This window comes from Rosa chinensis, chromosome 7 (assembly GCF_002994745.2).
Source record: "Rosa chinensis cultivar Old Blush chromosome 7, RchiOBHm-V2, whole genome shotgun sequence".
Taxonomy (NCBI): Eukaryota; Viridiplantae; Streptophyta; class Magnoliopsida; order Rosales; family Rosaceae; genus Rosa; species Rosa chinensis.
This window is the reverse complement of record NC_037094.1, coordinates 51,803,235-51,823,947: the sequence shown is the minus strand read 5'-3', so window position 1 is coordinate 51,823,947 and position 20,713 is coordinate 51,803,235. Positions and strand designations below refer to the sequence as shown.

General features: G+C 36.1%; 3 protein-coding genes across 7 annotated transcripts; 1 reads left to right on the top strand and 2 right to left on the bottom strand.

Annotated features, from left to right (window-relative positions):
• The first annotated feature begins 760 nt into the window (after positions 1 to 760).
• On the top strand, positions 761 to 5,718 carry LOC112180602. Of its 2 annotated transcripts, none has more exons than XM_024319157.2 (5): positions 761 to 1,072; positions 1,321 to 1,869; positions 2,692 to 3,915; positions 4,058 to 4,128; positions 5,158 to 5,291. In XM_024319157.2, exons 1-5 carry the CDS (start codon positions 950 to 952, stop codon positions 5,159 to 5,161), a joined length of 1,971 nt encoding a protein of 656 aa, XP_024174925.1. In that variant the 5' UTR covers positions 761 to 949; the 3' UTR covers positions 5,162 to 5,291. The 2 variants fall into 2 exon arrangements, with proteins under 2 accessions (XP_024174925.1, XP_024174924.1); XM_024319156.2 differs by having other exon boundaries at positions 762 to 1,072; positions 5,264 to 5,718.
• A 989-nt stretch (positions 5,719 to 6,707) lies between these two features.
• On the bottom strand, positions 6,708 to 14,271 carry LOC112177095 (ran-binding protein M homolog). The gene is made up of 10 exons (XM_024315292.2): positions 13,771 to 14,271; positions 13,238 to 13,384; positions 13,016 to 13,102; positions 12,830 to 12,875; positions 11,843 to 11,919; positions 10,309 to 10,471; positions 9,642 to 9,710; positions 8,103 to 8,162; positions 7,610 to 7,696; positions 6,708 to 7,253 (listed from the first exon to the last, which is right to left on the bottom strand). Exons 1-10 carry the CDS (start codon positions 14,151 to 14,153, stop codon positions 6,963 to 6,965), a joined length of 1,410 nt encoding a protein of 469 aa, XP_024171060.1. The 5' UTR covers positions 14,154 to 14,271; the 3' UTR covers positions 6,708 to 6,962.
• Positions 14,272 to 16,598: 2,327 nt separating this feature from the next.
• LOC112179034 lies at positions 16,599 to 20,353 on the bottom strand. Of its 4 annotated transcripts, none has more exons than XM_024317342.2 (5): positions 20,163 to 20,353; positions 19,726 to 19,881; positions 19,189 to 19,573; positions 17,818 to 18,935; positions 16,599 to 17,063 (listed from the first exon to the last, which is right to left on the bottom strand). In XM_024317342.2, exons 3-5 carry the CDS (start codon positions 19,520 to 19,522, stop codon positions 16,986 to 16,988), a joined length of 1,530 nt encoding a protein of 509 aa, XP_024173110.1. In that variant the 5' UTR covers positions 19,523 to 19,573; positions 19,726 to 19,881; positions 20,163 to 20,353; the 3' UTR covers positions 16,599 to 16,985. The 4 variants fall into 4 exon arrangements, with proteins under 4 accessions (XP_024173110.1, XP_040367366.1, XP_024173108.1 ...); XM_040511432.1 differs by having other exon boundaries at positions 19,732 to 19,881; XM_024317340.2 differs by having other exon boundaries at positions 19,189 to 19,881.
• Positions 20,354 to 20,713: the final 360 nt, after the last annotated feature.

The window sequence follows — 20,713 nt, the reverse complement described above, 5'->3', positions numbered from 1 at the left end:
CAAAACATTATATCCTTGTTTTGACATAAGTATTTTTTCTAAATGTTAAATATATGTTTATTAATAAAGACTAATCTCATAATAATACAACTATAGAATGAAGGAAAGAATAATAGATACTAAATTTTCATTATATTAATAAAGATTAATCTCACAATAATATACTAAAAACAATATATTTTGAGTTTTTTCTTCTTCTTTCTTTCTTATAGTGGAATATAAAAAATTATTAGAAATCTAATCTTAAAAAGCTAAGATTAAGAAAAACGTTGTAGAACTTAATTTATTTTAATTTTCTAAATAGTTAAATAAAATTAATTTTTATTTGTTCAAATTAAGATTTTGAAATCATGCTTTATAGTTGGTAGGCATGAGCACGGCCCGTTATTGACCCGGCATGATATGGCTCGGGCCATAGACCGGGCCGGGCTTAATGTTTAAGTAAATAGGCCGGCACGAGCCCGGTACGATAATAAATTGGCCAGCCTAAGCACTGCACGAAGCACGATTAGGCCCACTTAAAATGGACCGGGCCGGGTCGGTCCGTTTGCCACCTCTAGCCTCTGGGCATTGCCCTCTTTTAATGAAATTATCTGTTTTACAAAAAATATATATATATATTACAACTAGAGCAAGTAACATAGAATTTGGACCAAACACATATTTTCTGAATTTATTTGAAGACTTATTAGAACGTTAATAAGTCAATTTCGCGATTCAATTTGAATTTTGACAGAAGCCGAACCCATCTCTATTGGATATTGGATATGCTCTAAACGAGGTCAAATATATAGCGTCATTTCCATCCTTGCTGGCTCGTGCGATACACCATTACAGGGTCTCCTTGAGAGTTCAAAAATTCAGACCACCTGTTTTTGTTTTGGCGCCAAATATCAAATCCCCAGCGAAAGGGATTTCTCTTTCAGATCTGGTTTCGTAGAATTGGGACATGGGTTCGAAGCGCAAGAGATCCAAGAAGCTCCCAAACCGCGCAGTAGAAGAAACCCCAACTCCGAATCGCCTTCCCCCACTCACCTTCCAAACCCTAATCTCTGCAATTGAAGCACCACAGGTACTCCCATTTCGGTTTCCTTACTGTTATTTCAGTGAAAGATGTATTCTTGGAGGCCAAAATCGAACAAATTAGGGAATTGGTACGAAAATTTGTTCAAGCAACAATTTTGACTTTTGGTTTTGGTTCTTTGTTGACATTTTTGATGTGCATAAATAAATATAGACATGGATAAATGAAAAGTTTTGTGCAGTTAGGAACAAGTGTTTCCTGTTTTTGTAATTTTAATTTGATTGTGTTAACTTTAGGGTCTAAAGGTGCCGATTTTGAAACGGATATACGCACTAGTGGTTCCACTGTCTTTACAGGAACCAATTGATTGGTCTAACGCTGAAGGCAGTTGTAATTATTTTGGCATTGAACTGAAATTGGAAGGTCTGCAATGTCTCATCCATTGTTTGTTCAAAGAGCTAGATAAGCGGCTTAAATTCCTATTCTCTGCTTTATCTGATGCCTCTGCAAATAGAGCTCACAAGCACACTGACTCTGACAAAGATATGGCGGTCGATGTTGATGAACTAACCCTGCTTTTAAGATGCTGTGTATCTTTGAGCATGGTGGACCCAAGTTTAGTAATGGAGAATACCCAATTTCTTCTTTCGGTTCTTGGGAAATTGATTGCTTTGGTTACAAGTGGATGCAGTGAGAAAGAGTCTGTCAGCTTTCGGAAGTCTGTTTCTTGTGAATGCACGTATACTGATGCTGGTGGAACCTATGTTTCCAAAGACTTTGTTGCTTCCTTATGTTTCTTAGAGCCTTCTAATCTGCGGCACCCAGTTCTCTGTGCATTGCTTGAGGTAACATTAAATTCTAACTTTTACTAATGCTTTCAAGTTTATGTTTTCTCTCTGAGGATATGTCACAGCTATGCTTCCAGACATACGGTAGTTTCCTGCATGTACAGTTACAATCGTATACGTATTATGTCTTTGTATGATTATCAGTTTTACAGTTCCCAAGTACAGTTAGTAGTAATAAGGTTCACCATGTTAAATTATATATTAATTAGCTTTTTCACCCCTGTATTCTGTTTGACTAATGTGAAGTTTATCCTTAACTTAAAAGGCCAGAATAGAAAAGAAGTGATTAATGCTTTCAGGACAATTGTCTAATAGAGATGAGTTTGACTTCAAAGGTCCTTTTCCACTGAACTATTTAGTAGATTCAAGATAATTGCGTTGAGGACTATCGTGCGATGGTCGCTTTTCTCTTGATATTCAAAATTGACAGTGCTGTCCCCCTATTTTAATAATAGGTATTGTTTGTCTGGTTAAATAATGCATTGGAGGTGTTTTCTCTAAATTATTCAGCTTCTAATTATCGGCTTCACTATACCTTTACAAGTATGGTGATGTGCTGGTTTTGTTTTTTGATCACTTTGTAACGCTGTTGGTATCATGTTCTCTCCTTTGAATTGTCATTTCAACCAACAATACAACCATTTTTGGGTGTAGATCATGGCCATAATATAGAATATCGCTTCTCTTCCGTTAGTGTAATTGCTGTGGCATATTTCTGGTTACCTCCATCCTAAGTATTTTGTTTACTCCTTAGTTGTAGTTTTTTACATTTGTTCCATGTAACTATTCACAACTGAAATTTTGATGAATTGCCTTTAGATATTTGCAGACGAACTTTTAATGCGGAGACTGTTAAGAAAGTACTTTGTGGCTGTTGATTCTGCTTCTTGCACAAATGAAAGGTTATTTAATAACCTTGTTAAAAGTGATATTGGAAGTGTTCTGGAGGTGATTTCTGTTCACTTTATTTTATCAGTTTATGATGAGCCAGCATCTGAGAACTTTCTCAAAAGACTATACTTGCAATTCAGTAAGAATTTTAGAGGTCCTGAACTGAGCCTGACTGCAGCATTGCCTCTGCTTCTCAACCCTATCATGCTTTCTGCACCAAAAATGTTACAGACTCATTTCATTTTATTAGTTTCTGAAGCAATAGATATAGACACCTCTTTGAAGAATGTTAGACCAGATCTTAGAAATATGGACTGCTACCTAACAGCATTTGAAAGGTCAGTTGTTTTGTACACTAGCCACATGTCTAGTTCACTTATGGATCACCATCCGTTGGGTGTTAGCTGTTCTCATGCCAATTCATGGATGCTAGGGAGTCATCATCCGTCTTTTGAATCTTGTATTCAGCAAGGAACGAGAGAAAAAATTTGTAATCGAGTGACCCATTTAGGTTCCTTGAGGCAGTTAACAAAGTCTGGTATGATGGCTGCTTCTACTGCATACATAAATGAGAACCAACATATTTTCAATGAATCGTGTAAAGATGATATTCTGTCAGTCTTACATAGGATAATACATGGAGCTTCATCTTCAGATGCCAATCATAACGTGTTTTATAGAAAAGGGGATACAAACCCAGAAGACATTTATCTTCTTGCTTCGATATTGAAGTTAATGAGTAGTTCCTTGTTGAAAGTTATTTGGTGCCTGAGAAATGGTGGGAATTCGGGGTATCCGCAAACCTTAAAAGATGCTTCTTCACTCAAGGAATATGATTTTGTGGTGGGTATCATTGGCTGCTTTATTCAATTCAATTTGTCTCTACCTAATCAGAAGTTCTTATCTGACATGATGAAAACCCGCCCGATGATACATAAGACTTCCAAGTGGATCCTTCTGCATTTTTTGGGCTTGCTGTCATTAAGTTTTGCTAGCGGGATTGATTTCTTAGTTAAGGGCTGCATATCAATAATCATGGCAATATTAAACCTATGTGCTTTTGAAGAGGGTGATGTAGTTGCACTGAGGTCATTCTTAGATCCTGGTTCACAATCTGTTTCATCTGAATTGCCTGCTGATAAGGTTACACAGGTGAGCTTTGTTTCTATGCCTTTTTCTTAGTTCAATTCGTGTGTTTTATATTTCACTCTACAAACCTATAAAGAAGAGGATAAAATTGAGAAAGAATGTCTCCTTTGAACAATTGATATTTGAGTAATGACACATGTTGCAGGCTGTGAAGAAACAGAAATCCATCAGAAAAGTTGCATCGAAGTTTCAGGAGACTCAAAATGTTTACTTGAGGTATCAATATTACTGTTACCATGTAGAATAGTCTTCACTGATCATGGTGAAATGTAAATCATATGTTCATCTTTCATTTGTGTTAGTTTGTTCTTCAACTAAAATAGTCTTTGTTGGTGCGTTGGCTATTTTCATGTGCTCCATTTCTTTCTTGAGAGGATTTTTTTTTTCTTTTTTTCTGTCTGGAAACATGTGTATGTAGCTTGACAACTTGCATAGAGTTACTCAGTTACTCGGCAAAATGTGAGAAAATTTTTTTTATAGCAAAGCTTTCAGAGATCTTCCCTTTCTTGTTTGGAGGTAGCTCCAGATAATCTAAAATCTTTGGCAAAAAAAAAAAATAAATAAATAAAAGATAATCAATAATCTGAATCCATTTCACTATTTCACTTAACAAGTTCAAGGCCATAATTTTGTAAATCACTATGTGTGCTTCAGAACGTGAACCCATTTTTTTGGCTTCAAAAAATTCTATGATAGACATGGATCTATGAAAATCTAAGATTTGTTTATTTGAAAGAAAAAAATCAGCTTATTGGCCTACATGGAGAAGAATAAGAGCTTTATTCTCCTCAAAAAGTTGTCCCACATGTTCATCTTGCAATTTGCTTTGTGATTTGGAATTAGGCTAATGCACAATTTAAGCTTTTATATTTAGGCCAGAATTTATAAGTCTTAGGTGAAGGTTATAATGAATGGTGATCTCAGCTTGTATTGCAAAATCAATGGGCCCACAATGTGTACAGTTAGTCGGACTCCACCATGCCCTTGTGTCAATTGTGAAAGGACTCAATTATATGAAAGTTGTGTTGATTGGCCCTTATATGTGTGCTTTCTTTGATTGTTATTTACGCCAAAAGAGTAGGTTGTTATAGAACTATGGAGGTATTTCTGAGTTTGGACTCTAAAATGCATAGTTCTTCTCATTTCAACCAATAGTGGTATAGACTTTTTATGATGTCTCTTTTTTGTTTGATTTGGTTATGTGAGTTTTTCCCTGAACAACAGTGGTGCTTGGTTCTTTTGAAGGTGATGAAATCTTTGAGATAATGTACTTCAGAGCCCAGGACATTATTGTGCGTTATCATTCTGCCGCTAAGACTGAAGCCGTTTTCTGCTTTGGTTATTTTTGCAGCAAACATTCTGCCACACGCCACCATAAGAAAGCACAGAGTGAAGTAGCAAAAACTTCCGAAAATGCATGCTTCATGAGCTGCACAAGAGAGTTTAGTGATATCATGGAGGAGGAAACAGAAGAAACCTGCACTGGGGAGATGTACCTCAATTGCACACTAGCAGGCTCCAAGAAGTCTGACCTTGATGATTTGGCAGACTTCATTGTGTGCAAACCAGGGAAGGAGTACTCTAGCTGGTTGAAAGATCGAGAAAAGTATCGGTCTTGGAAAGTAAAAAAAGAGGCAGTTGTAAGGTGGGAGAAAAGGAAAAGGACTTATCGGAAAGTTAGAAGTAAAAGATCGTAGACAGTCTGTTACATAGCTTGTATTTAGCTAGGTAGACAAATGGTGAAAGACGAGACAAATATACGACAATTCAAGCCAAGTTTTATTTATTATAACTAGCCTTCCTCCACTCATGCACTACATGTGCAACGTAGTTTTTATTTTAGAAAATAAAAAAGAAAAGGTGATGAAAGAAAATGATTATTGCAGAGAGAAGATAGTGGGAAAGAAAATTGAGTTGTGAGAGATTTTTTTTTGTTTATTTTTCTTAATAAAAATAAATTTTGTAACTGTCCTAAGTGCCTTTGTGATTTAATTACTTATCAAAGTTTTTTCATCTTTTAGAGCTATTTTTGTTAAAATTTTGATTATGTCTAACAAGGCTTCTTTTCTCAATAATAGTATAAATGAATGAAAGTAGTGTGACAATGAATAACCAAATATTGTATGTGTTATGCCAATTACCTTTCTACGAGATTAGAACATTTACTCTAAGATTTTATTTTGGTGGATAACCTTTGATCTTTGTTTTAAAACAAATTAAAAAAAGTTAAAAAAAGTTTTTTTGTGTATTTTGACATCCCAATTATGTATTTTCTATGAATATACTTTGTGACATTTCAATTATGCCCTAGCATTTTTAACAAATTTTTTATCTTAGCACTTTAATCATTTTTAAGAACTAGTTTAATTTTTTTTATCTATTTTAGCAACAACATCAAACTCTTAAGTGACTCTTCATTTTAATTTTTAACTTTTAACTATTAGTTTTTAAGAGCGATATAAACTCCATAAGTTTTGTTAATTTAAAACATTCATTTTAAAATTTTTAGTATAACTTTATAAATACAAATCCTTATTCAAAAATAATATTGAAACTACCTTGTGAGTACCCAGTACCAATTAATCTAGTGACATAACTCACGAAAAACCAATTGTAACATTTAATTTGTTTATCTGATATTAAAAAAATAAATAAATAAATAAATAACTTGTGGCTTGAAAAAACATAATCCGTCTTAAAGAGACGCTGGCTAATTCAAAATGGCTTCCAAGATAAATTTGTTAACTGTAACTACCGACCAGATTTAAAATTGCAGAAAGATAAACAACCCAATCTCTTGAAGTAGCAAAAGCTACATGCTGGTTCAATTGAATTATCTATTCGAGGTTCTTATCAAGGATTACAAGCTTACAGAAGAGAAACAACCCATTCTATACAGGAAAACAAGTATATCATTGCAGATCAGTGAACATCAAGGGCGACGCCGCTATACAGTATGCTGAACACTACAGTCAATCTGTCTGGTTGAGATCCAGTTCAGATAATGGCCAACTGTGAATATGAACAGAAGAAGAGAGGTACAGAACAGACTAGCTAGCACCTAATCTAGCCTTCTTACAACTGTTAAGTACCCTGTGCAAATGGAATGCTTCACCTTGATCCCCACTCAAGGACCTTCGCTCCAAACTGCAAGCCGTGAGCTGCCTAAGTAACCTCTCAAGATAAGAATGCAAGAAACTATTTGAATCTTTCAGGTTAGGATTCGTCGACAAGATCATTGCATTGACTGTGTCTGCCACAACTTCACGTTGCGACTCTTCAAGCAGATATCCAACCGAGGACTCCCGTGGGCGTACGTATGCCAGCAGAGCAACACAATCCTACAGAAACATTGTGTTATAATGTTACAAGCTGAAACCTTATTCGATACACAACAAGCTTTAAACTTCGAAATGAAAAACTGAAAGGATCTAAAGTGTGACGCCCACAAAGCACCAGAAGATGTAGCAACTCAAACTGAATAATACTAGCGGACCACGAGTCACCATTGACGAGTTTTCCATTCAACAGTTTTTTCAGCCTAATTGAAATTGATATAGTAAGCAAATACTTGTGAACTCTTGGACCCATGCACACATGAAGTCATATTTCAATCATTGGTATCTCACATTTCATCCAGAGTCAAAAACACTAATAAGCTAAATATTTCACATGTCTAAAGTATGCTCTCTCTTACCTGAACTATTTCCTTAAACACCGGCAAGCCAAAAAACTTTGCCAATTCAATCCTTCCATATTTCACTGCCTCCTCCAATGATCCAACCTACAACAAGAAGTTTAAGTACCTCAAGCTATCTATATATATCTACTGATATTCATGCAGTATGACCAAAGCTTCAAATAACCTTTGTTTATTTTTATTTTATTTTTTCATTATTACAACTAAACAAAAACTTCCATGCCAGTAAACACTTGGGGGATAAACCAGGCAGCAGTTGCTATTTTGCACTGTGCCACTTTGGGTAACACTTGAAAGCAGTAACATCCAGTCAGTTCATTTTCAAAATGATCAGTTATTGGTTTCCCTTTAAGGCTCCAACATTGAATAGTAACAAGTATGCAATACGTTTGTTCATTGTTCCAATTTTATGTAAAATGAATAATCCAAGTCCTTGCCATGACTTCAACACTATTGAAGACAATAGTAAACAAACAGGGGAAAGACGTACCCGAACCAATTCAATAAACTTCTGACAGTGAAGCAGAAAGCAAGTAGCTGATTTATCATCCTGCAGATACCAAAACTGATGTCATGACCTTAATAAAGTACCCATTGATCCCAAGTTGAATAGTGCAAAGGAAAAAGTAAAATCCAAAGCAACGATAAAATAGAATACATATGGCCTGTTGTAAGTTGTAACCATCTTATTTTTGTTCCTTTTTCTCCCATATTTCTCTCTTATCTTGTAGTAAAATGAAAATAAAAAAATAAAAAAATGGACACCAACTGGGCCCTTCATTTATATAGATTGATCCTGATCGGTAACCAATCTTGCATAAGCAGATTATATCACAAAGCAGATTTGAAATTTGTTGCATAAACAAATCTATATAAATTTGTTTCATTTATATAGATTGATCCTGATCGGTAACCAATCTTGCATAAGCAGATTATATCACAAAGCAGATTTGAAATTTGTTGCATAAACATGAAAGCAAAGCAGAAAATAGCAACAGAAAAGCATGTGAACCATAACCAGAATTCATATCACAACCTTCTCCAGACTTTCCCCTCCAAAACAAAGGTTGGTTCAATCCAAAACACCAGATGATAAAGAATATCTCAATTTTTCAGTAGCTTACTAATTGAAAATTGTAATGTACCAAGTAGCTCAGTGGTAGAGCGGTCGGCTGTTACTTGACTGGTTGTAGGTTCAAATCCTACTTGGGGAGAACTTCTAGTTATCGCTTTTATGACCAAGTTCTACATAGTTTATAAGCCTAGTGTGTGATCAGCTAAAGTGAAGGAAATTTTTTTGTAGAAGGTAAACATTTTCCTAGAACGGTAACCAGTACAAGACATTCCTTTCTTCTGATCTCCAGGGGAGGGGGTATTCGAACTGGGGACCTGAGCCAACCAACATTGTGGACAAAAACACCAAGAGAAAAAAATAGCTGGTTGTAGCAGCCTAGGCTTATTAAGCGACTGACTAAGTAGATGAAGGGGCTACAGAAAAGATAATTGGAAACTTGAAGCACATATGGCCAGGACATAGATCCCCAGCCGAATTGGTGGCATCCTCACCTTTAAAGAAGAAATCCCCAACTATACCTTTCTCCCCCAAATTTCATTATTTGTTTTTCAAGAAAAGAAGAAAAAAAATCTTCTAGAAACACAAAGGATAACATAAAGACAAGCTCGAATACTTAAAATTGGCTCCTTTGATGTGCCCAGTTATTTCGTATTATGCATAACTAGTTGTGATAAGGATGTCACTCTTAACATACTTAACAGGGGATAAAAGGAATAATGATGTTTATAACATAGGGGATGGACATATAAAGGGCGCTTAGAAAGGAATTTAGGCTTTGCAATAAAAATGAAGACTGCTAGGAAGCATTTGAGCTGTCTCTTCACACACACTAAACAGAAGTTACAGCATGATCCCAAAATTCTTGTTTAAAAGAATATAATTAGAAAGATATAACTAAAAAGAAAACAAGGAAAAAAAAAACCCACAATCATTTTGAAACCTGAGACAGTCTACCTGAACAATTTGGGGATACCATTCACGGAGTTTAACGAGTGCAGAGTCTATCTCTCCATTCCTGACAAGCTTCATTATAAAAGAAAATTGGTCAGCCAGCAGCAGAGATTTGTTAGAAAATCATAGGGCTAATATACTTCAAATGAAAACAAAAAATCTAAACCGCCTCAGGTCCTGACCATTTCTCAATATGCTTTAATGCATCTAGTGATGCAGCATCTTCAAGGACTGAACTTTTGTAAGCACCAAACAGAACATACTGGAGAGTGTAGGACAAAAGGCATCTCTACCAATTCATAAATTTGTCCTCTGTATCATGATTTCCATGATTATATAGTTGTAGCAAATACTTAATTATCTACACTAATAACTGCTACAGATTGTTTTTGTCAGCCTGTAGTAACAACAAAACAGAACTCCATACCACAGGATCATTACCTTATTCCTATAATGGAATATAGAGACTTGTATACCATGAGCCACGGGAAATTTCTCATGTTATAACTCAATATAGATGAAATCAAAATGTAAAAACTCAAGCCAGACATTTGAAATTTTCATGCGAATACAGAGAAGCTTGAACAAAGCTTGGTAAGAGAATGAAAAGAAAGCAGGTTACTAGTCAACAACTGCACGATAGACAAGATTGTCAGTGAAGTATCAATACCTGTCTAAGAGTGTTTCTTTGATTTAGTGCATACAAAATATCCTGCTCATCAAAGCCATTTTCTTGAGCTATATATACAGGGGGAACAGTACTTTTACTAGCCATGTCAAATGAATTGAGCGTATCTTCATAGCCATAATGTAGCAAGTAGGAGCGCACAATTCTGGTTAACAAAGTATAAATCAATTAAAGAATTGAAGCATAAAAGTATTGAGATAAACAAGATTCACAAATAAATTAAAATTATGAATTTTCAACTCCAAGGTAAACTTCTACATTGATACGTGGCTATATATGTAAAGAATACAAGCCAATGTACTAGCATCCATCAGAATAGATTTCAACCCAAAAACTGACCATCTGCGGTTCCTATTACGTGCAGTTCAAAAATGGCCATGGCACCAAGGGATTCTTGGGAAACCCCACAAAAGATGTGGGTCATTAACTAAAGCGGTGCCCAAAAAATCTATGGAGTCTCAGTAAAACTAGAAATGAACTTAAAGCTGTACAATGACCCACGAGGCGGAGTTCAAGGGGTCCAGATACAAAACTAGGGAGGGCAGAGATTCAGATGCAACCAAACTTAACAAGATATGTTTCAGGTCAACAAAAATGATCAAAATCAAACAATAGAAGGGTGATAGAATTTGAGATTTAGGACATTACTCTCAACAAGTCCCGTCACATCGCCACTTACATCAACAGATTATATTCAGTGCCATTGGGCCTAACTTCACAGGTAGCCTACTCAGCTAACATGAAAGAATTTGAGCATTCAACTCAAAACCAATTGGCACGGGCAGGAGAGGCCCATACATCGTAAGCTCTCAACAAGGTCTTGCATTTCTGATGTGAGACTCTACTCTCAAGGGGAGCCCTTACTGGGTTTTTCTTCTATTTAATCTCAAGAAACTGACCTCAATTTTTTAATCTTGGAAATCATCAAAGGGTGGGAATTATGAAAAGAGCGCTATGACACCTCCAACCACGAACTGTCACAACCCAATGCACAAACAACTAATTTCAAAGTGTTGAATGCCAACACTATGAATCTGATGCAGCATTACAGCCGAATTCAATTTTTTTTTGGTCCAAAGAGAAGTCTCTAGAAGCACAGGAATGAGCCCCCACCTATTGGCCCATCTCTAAAACTTTTTGGTCCAAAGAGTAAATCTCCATGGTAGAATAAGAGCCCAAGTCAAAAAAAGATAATAACTAAACAAGAAAGGAGTCATTCCAAGACTTGATTTTTAGTATTATAGAAAGTATTTATTTGAGCCTAGTGCTATTGAGTCCGGTTAAGTCTTAGGCTACATACAATGTCTTTCACTACTCCAAGGGTCTCATGTTATTTAATGAGTTTTTAGCAAGTCCTGGTATTATATGAGTCTTAAGAGAGATGAATGTGGAGCCTATAAAAGCTACTTTTGTAAGCTAAATCAGATAGAAATGTAAAATACTTTGATAAACTTGTAGCTATAAGAAAGCTAAAAGCTTTAAATTACTAGGAGAGAATAACTTCATGTCCACTTACCCATGACTAACATTAGTTGGCAACGAAATCTTTTCAATCATCATTTGCTGCTTCATCCTCTCTTGTGCTTCAAATTCCTAATCAGATGTTATGAAATGAGTTTGGATATGACATTTAGCAAATGTAACTACATGAAAAGCATAATACATTACAAAAATGAATGACAGGAAACAACAATCAATGCAGAGTCTACATATTACTTCTGTTTAGGCAAAAAAATATTGTTGACCCTGTACTGACACAAACAATTAAGTTTAAAATAAAATCTCCCAAAATGGGATGCACAATTAAAGAGAAAATGAAGTTTACAGCCAATTTCCATTGGTACAACCTTCAGGCTCTTATTTATCTCAGTCACAGAACTGGCTTTTGAAAATCCTAAACCCATTCCATGGAATGAATACTTTAGGGGTATGCGTAGTGCAGCAATTTACTAAGGGTTTAGAAATGTAGGAAATTCATATCAACAAACTGTTCTCTTTCTTATTCCACTTGTTTGCTTTGTCCATGAATAGGACTCAAAAGTTGCTTTATTTACTTGTAGATCGGGACAAAAGTGGCATGTACATTTTTGAAGACGGTTGATTGAGAGTTGAACAAAAGCATCGGTCTTTGAGTGTTGAAACCTCTGGGAAAGACAACCCATGCTTATTGTTCATTCCAAACCTGAGAAATAGAGCCTTTCCTAGCACCCTATCCCATAAAGAATAACAGTATCATAGACTACGATGACAGCTAGCGCACGCAGATAAGCAAAAGATCTTTTCACAAAAAACCAAAAAAACAAAAAAAACAAAAACAAAAGACATTGTAACAGCAACAGCAACAATACCAGTGATCATCATTACTCTAAATGTTACACATAATTGAATAGAGATGCAAGTACATAACCCGTGGATGGGATCACAATGTGAACAAAGAGACAACACAGAATAAATGTATCATGGTTACTAAAATAAAAGAAAAAGAAGGATTGGTATATCTTGCCTTAAGATCAAAAGCAAAAGGTTGTTGCCCAAAGTTGACTTGCACCCTGCAAGATAAAAATCAAACACATGGCTGATAGCATGAAACCAAAAATTTTATTATCTAAAGCTGAGAGTTAAAACCACAAACAATAGCCCAGTCAAAATAGATGAACAGCAGCTTAATATCAAGGAAGATATCACATACTCCTCATTTTGGCTGTGTACAGCAATGGTAGGATATAAGGGACCCTTCATGTCCTTGGGCACAGTTCCCACTACAGTTCCATTTTTACTGAGACAAATATGAAGAGCAAAGCATGTAAGAATTAAGTGAATTTTCATGCATCAAAAATCAAGAGGTCCCAACATGCACCAATTCAATTCTTAAGAACAAATACACGAAACAGAGTAGAGACTACAGTCTTACGTGAAAAAGAACTCCTGTGATGCATAATTGATGCCACCTCCAACTCTATCATCAGATGTGAAGGTTGGTCCAAAAGCCTCACCCTTTCCTTGTCCACGGTACAGAAATCCATCATCCCCATGATAGCCACAACTATTTACCTCCCATCTGCCCCACAAAATAAAAGAACTCAAAAGAGTCGCCCAGATAGCAAAATAAAATACTCGAACTTGCACTCAAACATAACAGGTTTCAAATCTGACGAACAATACTCATCTTAGCTTTCTCCCTACTACAATACTTACTACAAACAGTACAGTTCAGAAAATGAAATTCCAAAACTGATCAGTTAATTTGGCTACTAAACCCTACTCACATTAACCCTCCCACTACTTAACATGATCAAAAGTAACCAAAACTGATAGTTGCCAAGCTAACAAGGTGAATACTCCACAGTAAAACACAAATTTCAACTTCCAATTTCTATTCCTATTCGGCTATTCAAGAACAAAAGTAACAAGTGGTTAACAATTTATGAGAGCAGAGGCTCTAACCCGGGCTGCCTCCGCATCTTAAAATTCTCAGTAGTGAATCCAATGGAAATCTGGCCCTTGGCGCCGGCGTCCTTGACGTAAATCTCGAAGTAGTAGACCAGGCGCTTGACCGGAGCGGGCTTGTTGGCCTGAACGACGCCGACGTCGTGACCGTGAAGGTTGATGTTGGTGTACCTGGCGGAGAGCTTATCGGGGGAGACGACGAGGAAGCCGCCGGAGCTGTTGAGGGTGTTGAGCTCGGTGGGGGAGTCCTCGTCCTCGTCCATGGCGGTGGGGCTGGGAACGGAGCCGAGGCGCGATTGGTCGAGGAACCACAGGCCGAGATCTCGGTGGGTGGTGGTATCGGCGGTGGTGGAGGTGTTGTTGGTGGTGCTGGTGCTCATTGCTTGGAAATCTGAAAACCCTAGAATTCAATGATCATTTGGTGTTGGAATGAGAGAGAGAGAGAGAGAGAGAGAGAGAAATGAAGTTGTTTTCGCTATTGCACACAGAAGGAAAGAATCAATTAATAAAATTTTATCGTTGTGTTCGATTTATATTTCATCAAAATGTTTCCCTTTTTTTTAATCAAAATTTCTTCATTTTCTATGAAAAAAAAAAAAAAAACACTTGTGTGAAAATTAAAAATATAAAAAATTGTTTGTTTTCTTTGGCAAATGGGGAACTTTGGGTGGAATGTTGGATTTGATATGTGACGTTATTTTTCTACATGGTAGATAAAATTTAGTTTAAAAGTATGTGATCTTATTTCTCTTTACAATAGTAGATGTTGGAATTGGGGAATTGTTGGTTAAATAATCAAAATTGTGTTCAGTATACCATTTGGTCTAGTGACATTAATTTTTTCTTTGTAAGTGGAAAGTTGTAAGTTCAATTCACGAAAAACTAGTTGTTGTATATTAAGTTGTTGATGTAATAAAAAAATCATCAAAATTGAAGTTTTAAACCGCAAGCAACTGCTCCAATCCATCCAATTTCTACATATCCACAAGGAAAAGAACATGGTAGCAAATGTTCTAGCTAAAGCCAGCACTACCAAAATACCAATACCCATGGTATTTGCATCCTCAGGAGGACTCCTATGATTGTTTCTGAAATTCTCTTAAATGATATTGTTGGTGTCACTTATCCTAGGAAAATTTCTAGAGACTTAGACTGGTTCTCTCTTTTTGTATTTGTTTGGGCCTTTGGTCCCTTTTGTACAAAAAAGAAAAATTGAAGTGCATGTCTAACACTCTAACTAGAAAATTGGAACATATAATGTGTGAGGTTATTTCTCTCCAGAATGGTGGATAAGATTTTAAATTCAAATCCTCAATCCATAAGATAAAGAAAAACAGCCGAAATCCAAAAAGGAATTTTGAAAACTTCCTCATCGATCCATGAGTAACTTGGGCAGCTTTTTAAAGATATTTTCTCATTGTTTCGAACTTTGTCAACATGTTGATTGGGGAAGTTTCTTTTATGGCATGGCTCGAGTGTGGCCTGCATAAGTTTCCATCGAAGCCTTTTGCTTTCGACCAAAGTGATTTTGCATGGCTTTGGGGAAGACTTTATCAACGAGGTTGGATTCTAATTTGGTTTTCGTATATGTGATGGTTGTCGAGCAAGGCCAGCCCTGAGTTTTCAGGGGCTCTAGGCCGAAAAAAAAAATGGGGCTCCCCACCTTCAAATATATTCACAATTTTTTTTCCCTCTTTAAAATTAAGTAAGTTACTAAGCTTACATCTTTTTAATAGGCTTACAAACCACCACCTTTCAAAGATATGAACCATCAGGAGACCTTTTATTGAGGACCACTAAAATGAAGATTGGAATGAGGGTATTCTAATCAATAGTTTGGGAGATCAGTTTTAGATTACTTTATCGCAAATCAAATGTTAAATATTTATGTATACATGAGTATATCACTTCTAAAAATTTTCTTCTAAATTGATAATCGTTAAGGCACCGAACTAAATTAAATCAATGGACAAACTAAATATGTCAAACCTAAACCGTTCATGTTCATAAACGATAAGTTACGATTATGAATGTCTTAATGATTTTCAATTTGGTTTTAAAATTGCGAAAATAATTCACACATAAATATCTAAGCATCTAACGGTTGATTCGCGAAAATGTAATCGAAAAGTGGGTCTCACAAGAAAGTCATCATGAAATCCTTATTTTAGCTGTCCTCATTAGAAGCTCTCCCATGAACCTTCAGCCAACTATATGCTACAGTTTTCTTTTTTAGCATTAGTTTACTTAGAGCAGTTTTAACAAATTTCCTACAGGTCCGGACCTAAAATTTTAAACGCCTGAGGCGAATTACAAGTATAGGTCCCATATGTTATAGTAGAGGGAGTGACAAAGAGTACATAATCCACCTGCTAGCAACCACTTCCCCTGCAACAGCCTCTTGGGTGCTCGACGTCACATCTCATGGCTCCTCAGTGCCACACCAGTCACCGAGGAAGAAGAAGATGGAGGGTAAGAGTTTTTTTTTCTCCCCTCCTTTGTTCTTGAAATTAGGGGTAAAGCGACGACTTAAAATTTTACAAAAATCCCCCTTGGCATGTCTCTCTACTGCTAGGCACCCTGCTAGGTCTACTATTTAATTTTTTTGTTCTCTCTTTTGTTCCAGGCCTTTTTCTGGCCAACAGAACTGTGAGTGGTTCAACAATTTCCCTCGACAAGTGTATTTGTATTTTGATATCTATGGTGATTCTTGTTTGTGATTTTAGTTTTATTTAGAAAAAAAGTATATATCCGATAACCCAAAAGATATCATCATTCTTCCTATAAAAAGAAATAGGACAAGATAGAGCCAGAATTGCAAAAAGTAACTAAAACAAGTGATCACCATTGCTCAAATCAGTATCCTCAATATATTTCAATTAATGGCAGAGGTCTGAAACCCTATTACAGATTACGATAGAGATGTATGGATATAGATCTAATGTCTGTGAGAGCTAACCAGTGGTGATATCTTGATCAAAAAGGATTTGTCAAAGGCTCAAGGTGAAGACAAACGAAAATTTGAGAGCTTTCATAAGATCATTGTCTTTGTAGCATTCCTGTTAGGAACAAACAGTTAAAGCCTAGTCCGAGCCACATATGCTCCAAATGAGGAATTTTGCAGAACTTCCAATTGCAAACGCCTGATCCAAACTGCTTATATTCACAGCTTCCCAGGCATTGGAGAAGAAGATGGACCCAACCAATGAAGCTCATTGATCCCACTGTGCTAAGGCCCACTTCATCCATGTAGACAAGCAATACTTGGAAAGATATTCGGGTAAATCCGCCTTCAAAAACAAAAATTATCAGAATTTTTTTTTTCTTTGAAGAGAAATAGAAAGAGTTGTTACAAAATTAAGAAAGATGTAACAAGTTCCTTATACTACATTAGAAACAACTATTGAAGTAAAAGGATGACCAAAAAGCTAGCATGTTAGAGAAAACTTGATGGTTAAAATTTCTTTCCCTTCACTATGAGCCTTTTTTGTAGGAAACAGAACTTCACTATAAGTGGGAAACAATGTACAGAACGACAGTGAATAAGAAATCCACAAAATTAATAGTTGAAGTATGCAAATAAAATGAACTATTGCAGAAAATTTATGAACAAAGCATTTTATCAATAAGCTGTGTGAATGATGCAAAGGTTCAACCAAAACCATAAGTAAGACAAAATCACTGCCCTACAATATGAAATCAAGAATCAAGAAAATTCAACCATTTGATAAACAAACTGATATACCCTTTAGCACATTGTGCAATATGAGTCCTTTACACATATTCAAGTATATTTATCTGCCCCAGGACTATGGTAAGCTTTTTCCTGTGTTACGGGACAAAAAGCTTGCACTGTGATTATTCTACGGACATTGATCATGTAAAAGAGGAAAACACCAATCACAGCAGAAGAGTTCAAATAAGTGCAGCGAAAAAAACCTAATTGCTCTGAAATGTAAAGAGGCCAAATATTCAATACAGAAGATATATTATGAGTCTCCAATAAAGTTCAGACCAAAGAAAAAAAAAAAGTGAGATACTTACACTGTTCCATGATGCAGAATACCCATCAAGTGAGAGCAACCAACTTCCCACACTAGAATGCAAATCCAGCCTATTATTTGTAGTATCGGAATCCAGCAACTCATTGTCATCATGATCAAAGTCCCTTCTTCTTTTCCTTCTACTACTAGTCTTTTTCCTTCGCTTAACTTTTTTGGACCCTCTATAATCCAAATCAGAACCACCTTCTCCAGCAACTTCATTATCATGAAGAAATGAATATTTATCATACTTTCGAAAACTTATTTCATTATCAACAAATAATGATTCCCAAGACTGAGGAGTCTGGCATTTTTCTGATAAACTAAAAAAGAGGACCCATGACTGAAGCCCCATCAATTTAAATGCTTCTATAGTCTTCAGTTTAGAGCCCCCTTTAATTATTGGTGCCATGCTATTTTCATTGCCGGGGATTGCACAAATCTCGGACACAATATCTTGTAGTTTTGCTTGATCCTCAGGCGCTCCTTCATCTCGTAAGAGTCGTAGAAGCTGGCGGCCATAGTTAAAAACTGCATTTAACAGTAATATCTGATCAAAGCACCCACAATCACTGCACCTGGATACTACAACTTCAAACAAATAAGAGGAGTCCATAGGATCTTTGCATTCTACTTTAGGCTTGACATGTTTATGAAGCATTTTAAGAAAATCACATAAGTCTGACTCCTCAAGAGTAATAAGAAGATGTTTACACAGGGAAGAAAAGTGCTCCTCCTCCAGGAACTCATTCGTAACTTCCCATACATCTCTGGCATCTTCTTTGTACATCAAATCCAGAAAATATAGAACAAAAAAGTTTCTATCAATGATCAAAATTTCTCCACCTTTAAGTGACTCAGAAAACTCATTGGATGACCAAAATTCAGGCACATTTTCAAGGAAATTCTCTACGGTTTGCTGGACGTCCAAATCAAGAAAGTAATGGGGTTTTGTAGCAACTACCGCCGGTGACTGCCCATGTTTTCCCTTCCACTCAAGCTCCTCCCAACAATTATCTCGATTAACAAAAGCAAATTGGGATAACGCATTAGCACCTTGTCCCTGCCTCAATCCAGAACCAGTTTTGGAAAACCACTGAGATATTCGTGTTGGGTTTCCTGGGGTTTTGAACAATTATGTCATATCATGATCAGAAATCCAAAAACTCCTTGTTGGAACCATACTACATATTTACATGCCCACTAGTATGCACACAATGATAAACATCCATCATAAGGGAACTAAAAGCCTATGGAAACAAAAACAATATGAGCAAGAAAAACTAGCCTGAAAACAATGAAATTCATAGTTAATGAACAAAATTCCATAATGGGAATATTAATTGAATGTGTCAAATGTAAAAGTACTTACCTTGAAAAAATTTCCTAAGTGCATAACTTCTCTTGGATATGACAGACCCTGCCTTTTGGGGCCTATTATCAAATATCATGTGCAGGAGCTGAGTTGCTAAGCGCTTCTTCAGCGGCTTAGATCTCAATAAGTCGATAAATAACTCACGTTGATGATGATGAGTGATAGAACTTATGCCAGCTATAGTGTTGCAAAGCCATAGTCTAGCCTCTGATCGGCCTCCGGAAGCCATCAACGACCAAATAACAGATTCCAATTTGTTCAAAAGAGACACTCTCATCTCAGCAGACTCATCTTCTTTCCAATTGGGCTCCGACAGAAACAGATCAAGCATTATATACTATCAATCCTTATCTCCAACTAGTTATTTCAGAAAAACCAAGTCCTGCACAAAACCACTGGCATAGTTAACACACGAGGGACAAAATACCAGAATAGAGAACTGAAACTTAGATAACAAGTATTATAATTCTGTAAGCTCAATCGAGACTAGACGAAAATTCATTGTCAAGGAAGTTAAATGCGTGGCCTTCACACAAGTACGTGTTACTTGCTGCTACTGGAAGGTAGCTTCTGCAAGCGTTGAACAGCAATGGTGCTAAAGTTTGCAGAGAACGAGGTGTCCTCTGCTAAAACAACGCTTCCTTTTGGCAACAAATGAGTGAAGACCCACGAAAGAAATACAACAGGAACCTAAATGCAGCAGTAACCAAACAAAATTATATGAGTTTGAGATTAATATCAAATCATTATCTACATGAAACCACAGGATTACAGAATACAGCTTAATTTTAGATTTCTTTTATTCTCTATATAATTTCCTTCAAATTTTGTTGCCCATAATACGAAAGGGTACAAAAATCAAAAACTCGAACTGATGAAGACTAAAAATAAAAGACACAGAGATTGGTTCTATAAAACAAACAGAAACAAGGAGATTCTAAAATCTTGATCGGGAAAGAAGAGGAACTTACTTCTCAGATCAAAACGCAAGCCAAGTAGTATTAGCGACCAACTTTGAGCAGAGCGAGAAATAGTAAGAGAAGATTTGCTTCGCCTGCAACTCCAAGCCTGAATCTGGGTATGGTACGCTCTGGGTTCTGGGGGTCTCTATTCCAGGTTATATTTACGAGTTAAACGCAATAGGCCAATGTTAATCTTCTTCTTTCTTTGTTTTTTTTTTACCGTCCATTAAGATAAGAGATTGCAGATGATATCATAATTTTATTTCACAAGTAAGTTCAATTTCATTTTAATACAGAATTTTTATCACTATTAGAGTTAAAATTTTCTAAAATCATAGTCTAGTCTTTGGATCGGGATAACGATGCCTCTGTTTGATTGGATGCATCATTGGGTCGGGATAATGATGTCACTGTTTGATTGGATCGGGATTGATTTGCAATTTCAATACTCCCCCTCAAAATAAGGACTTGTACATAAATTTATAAAAATTGATCAACTTCAAATCTCAATCTATTTTCCGTCATTTTTCTATTAAAATTAAAGGTATATACGACCTTTT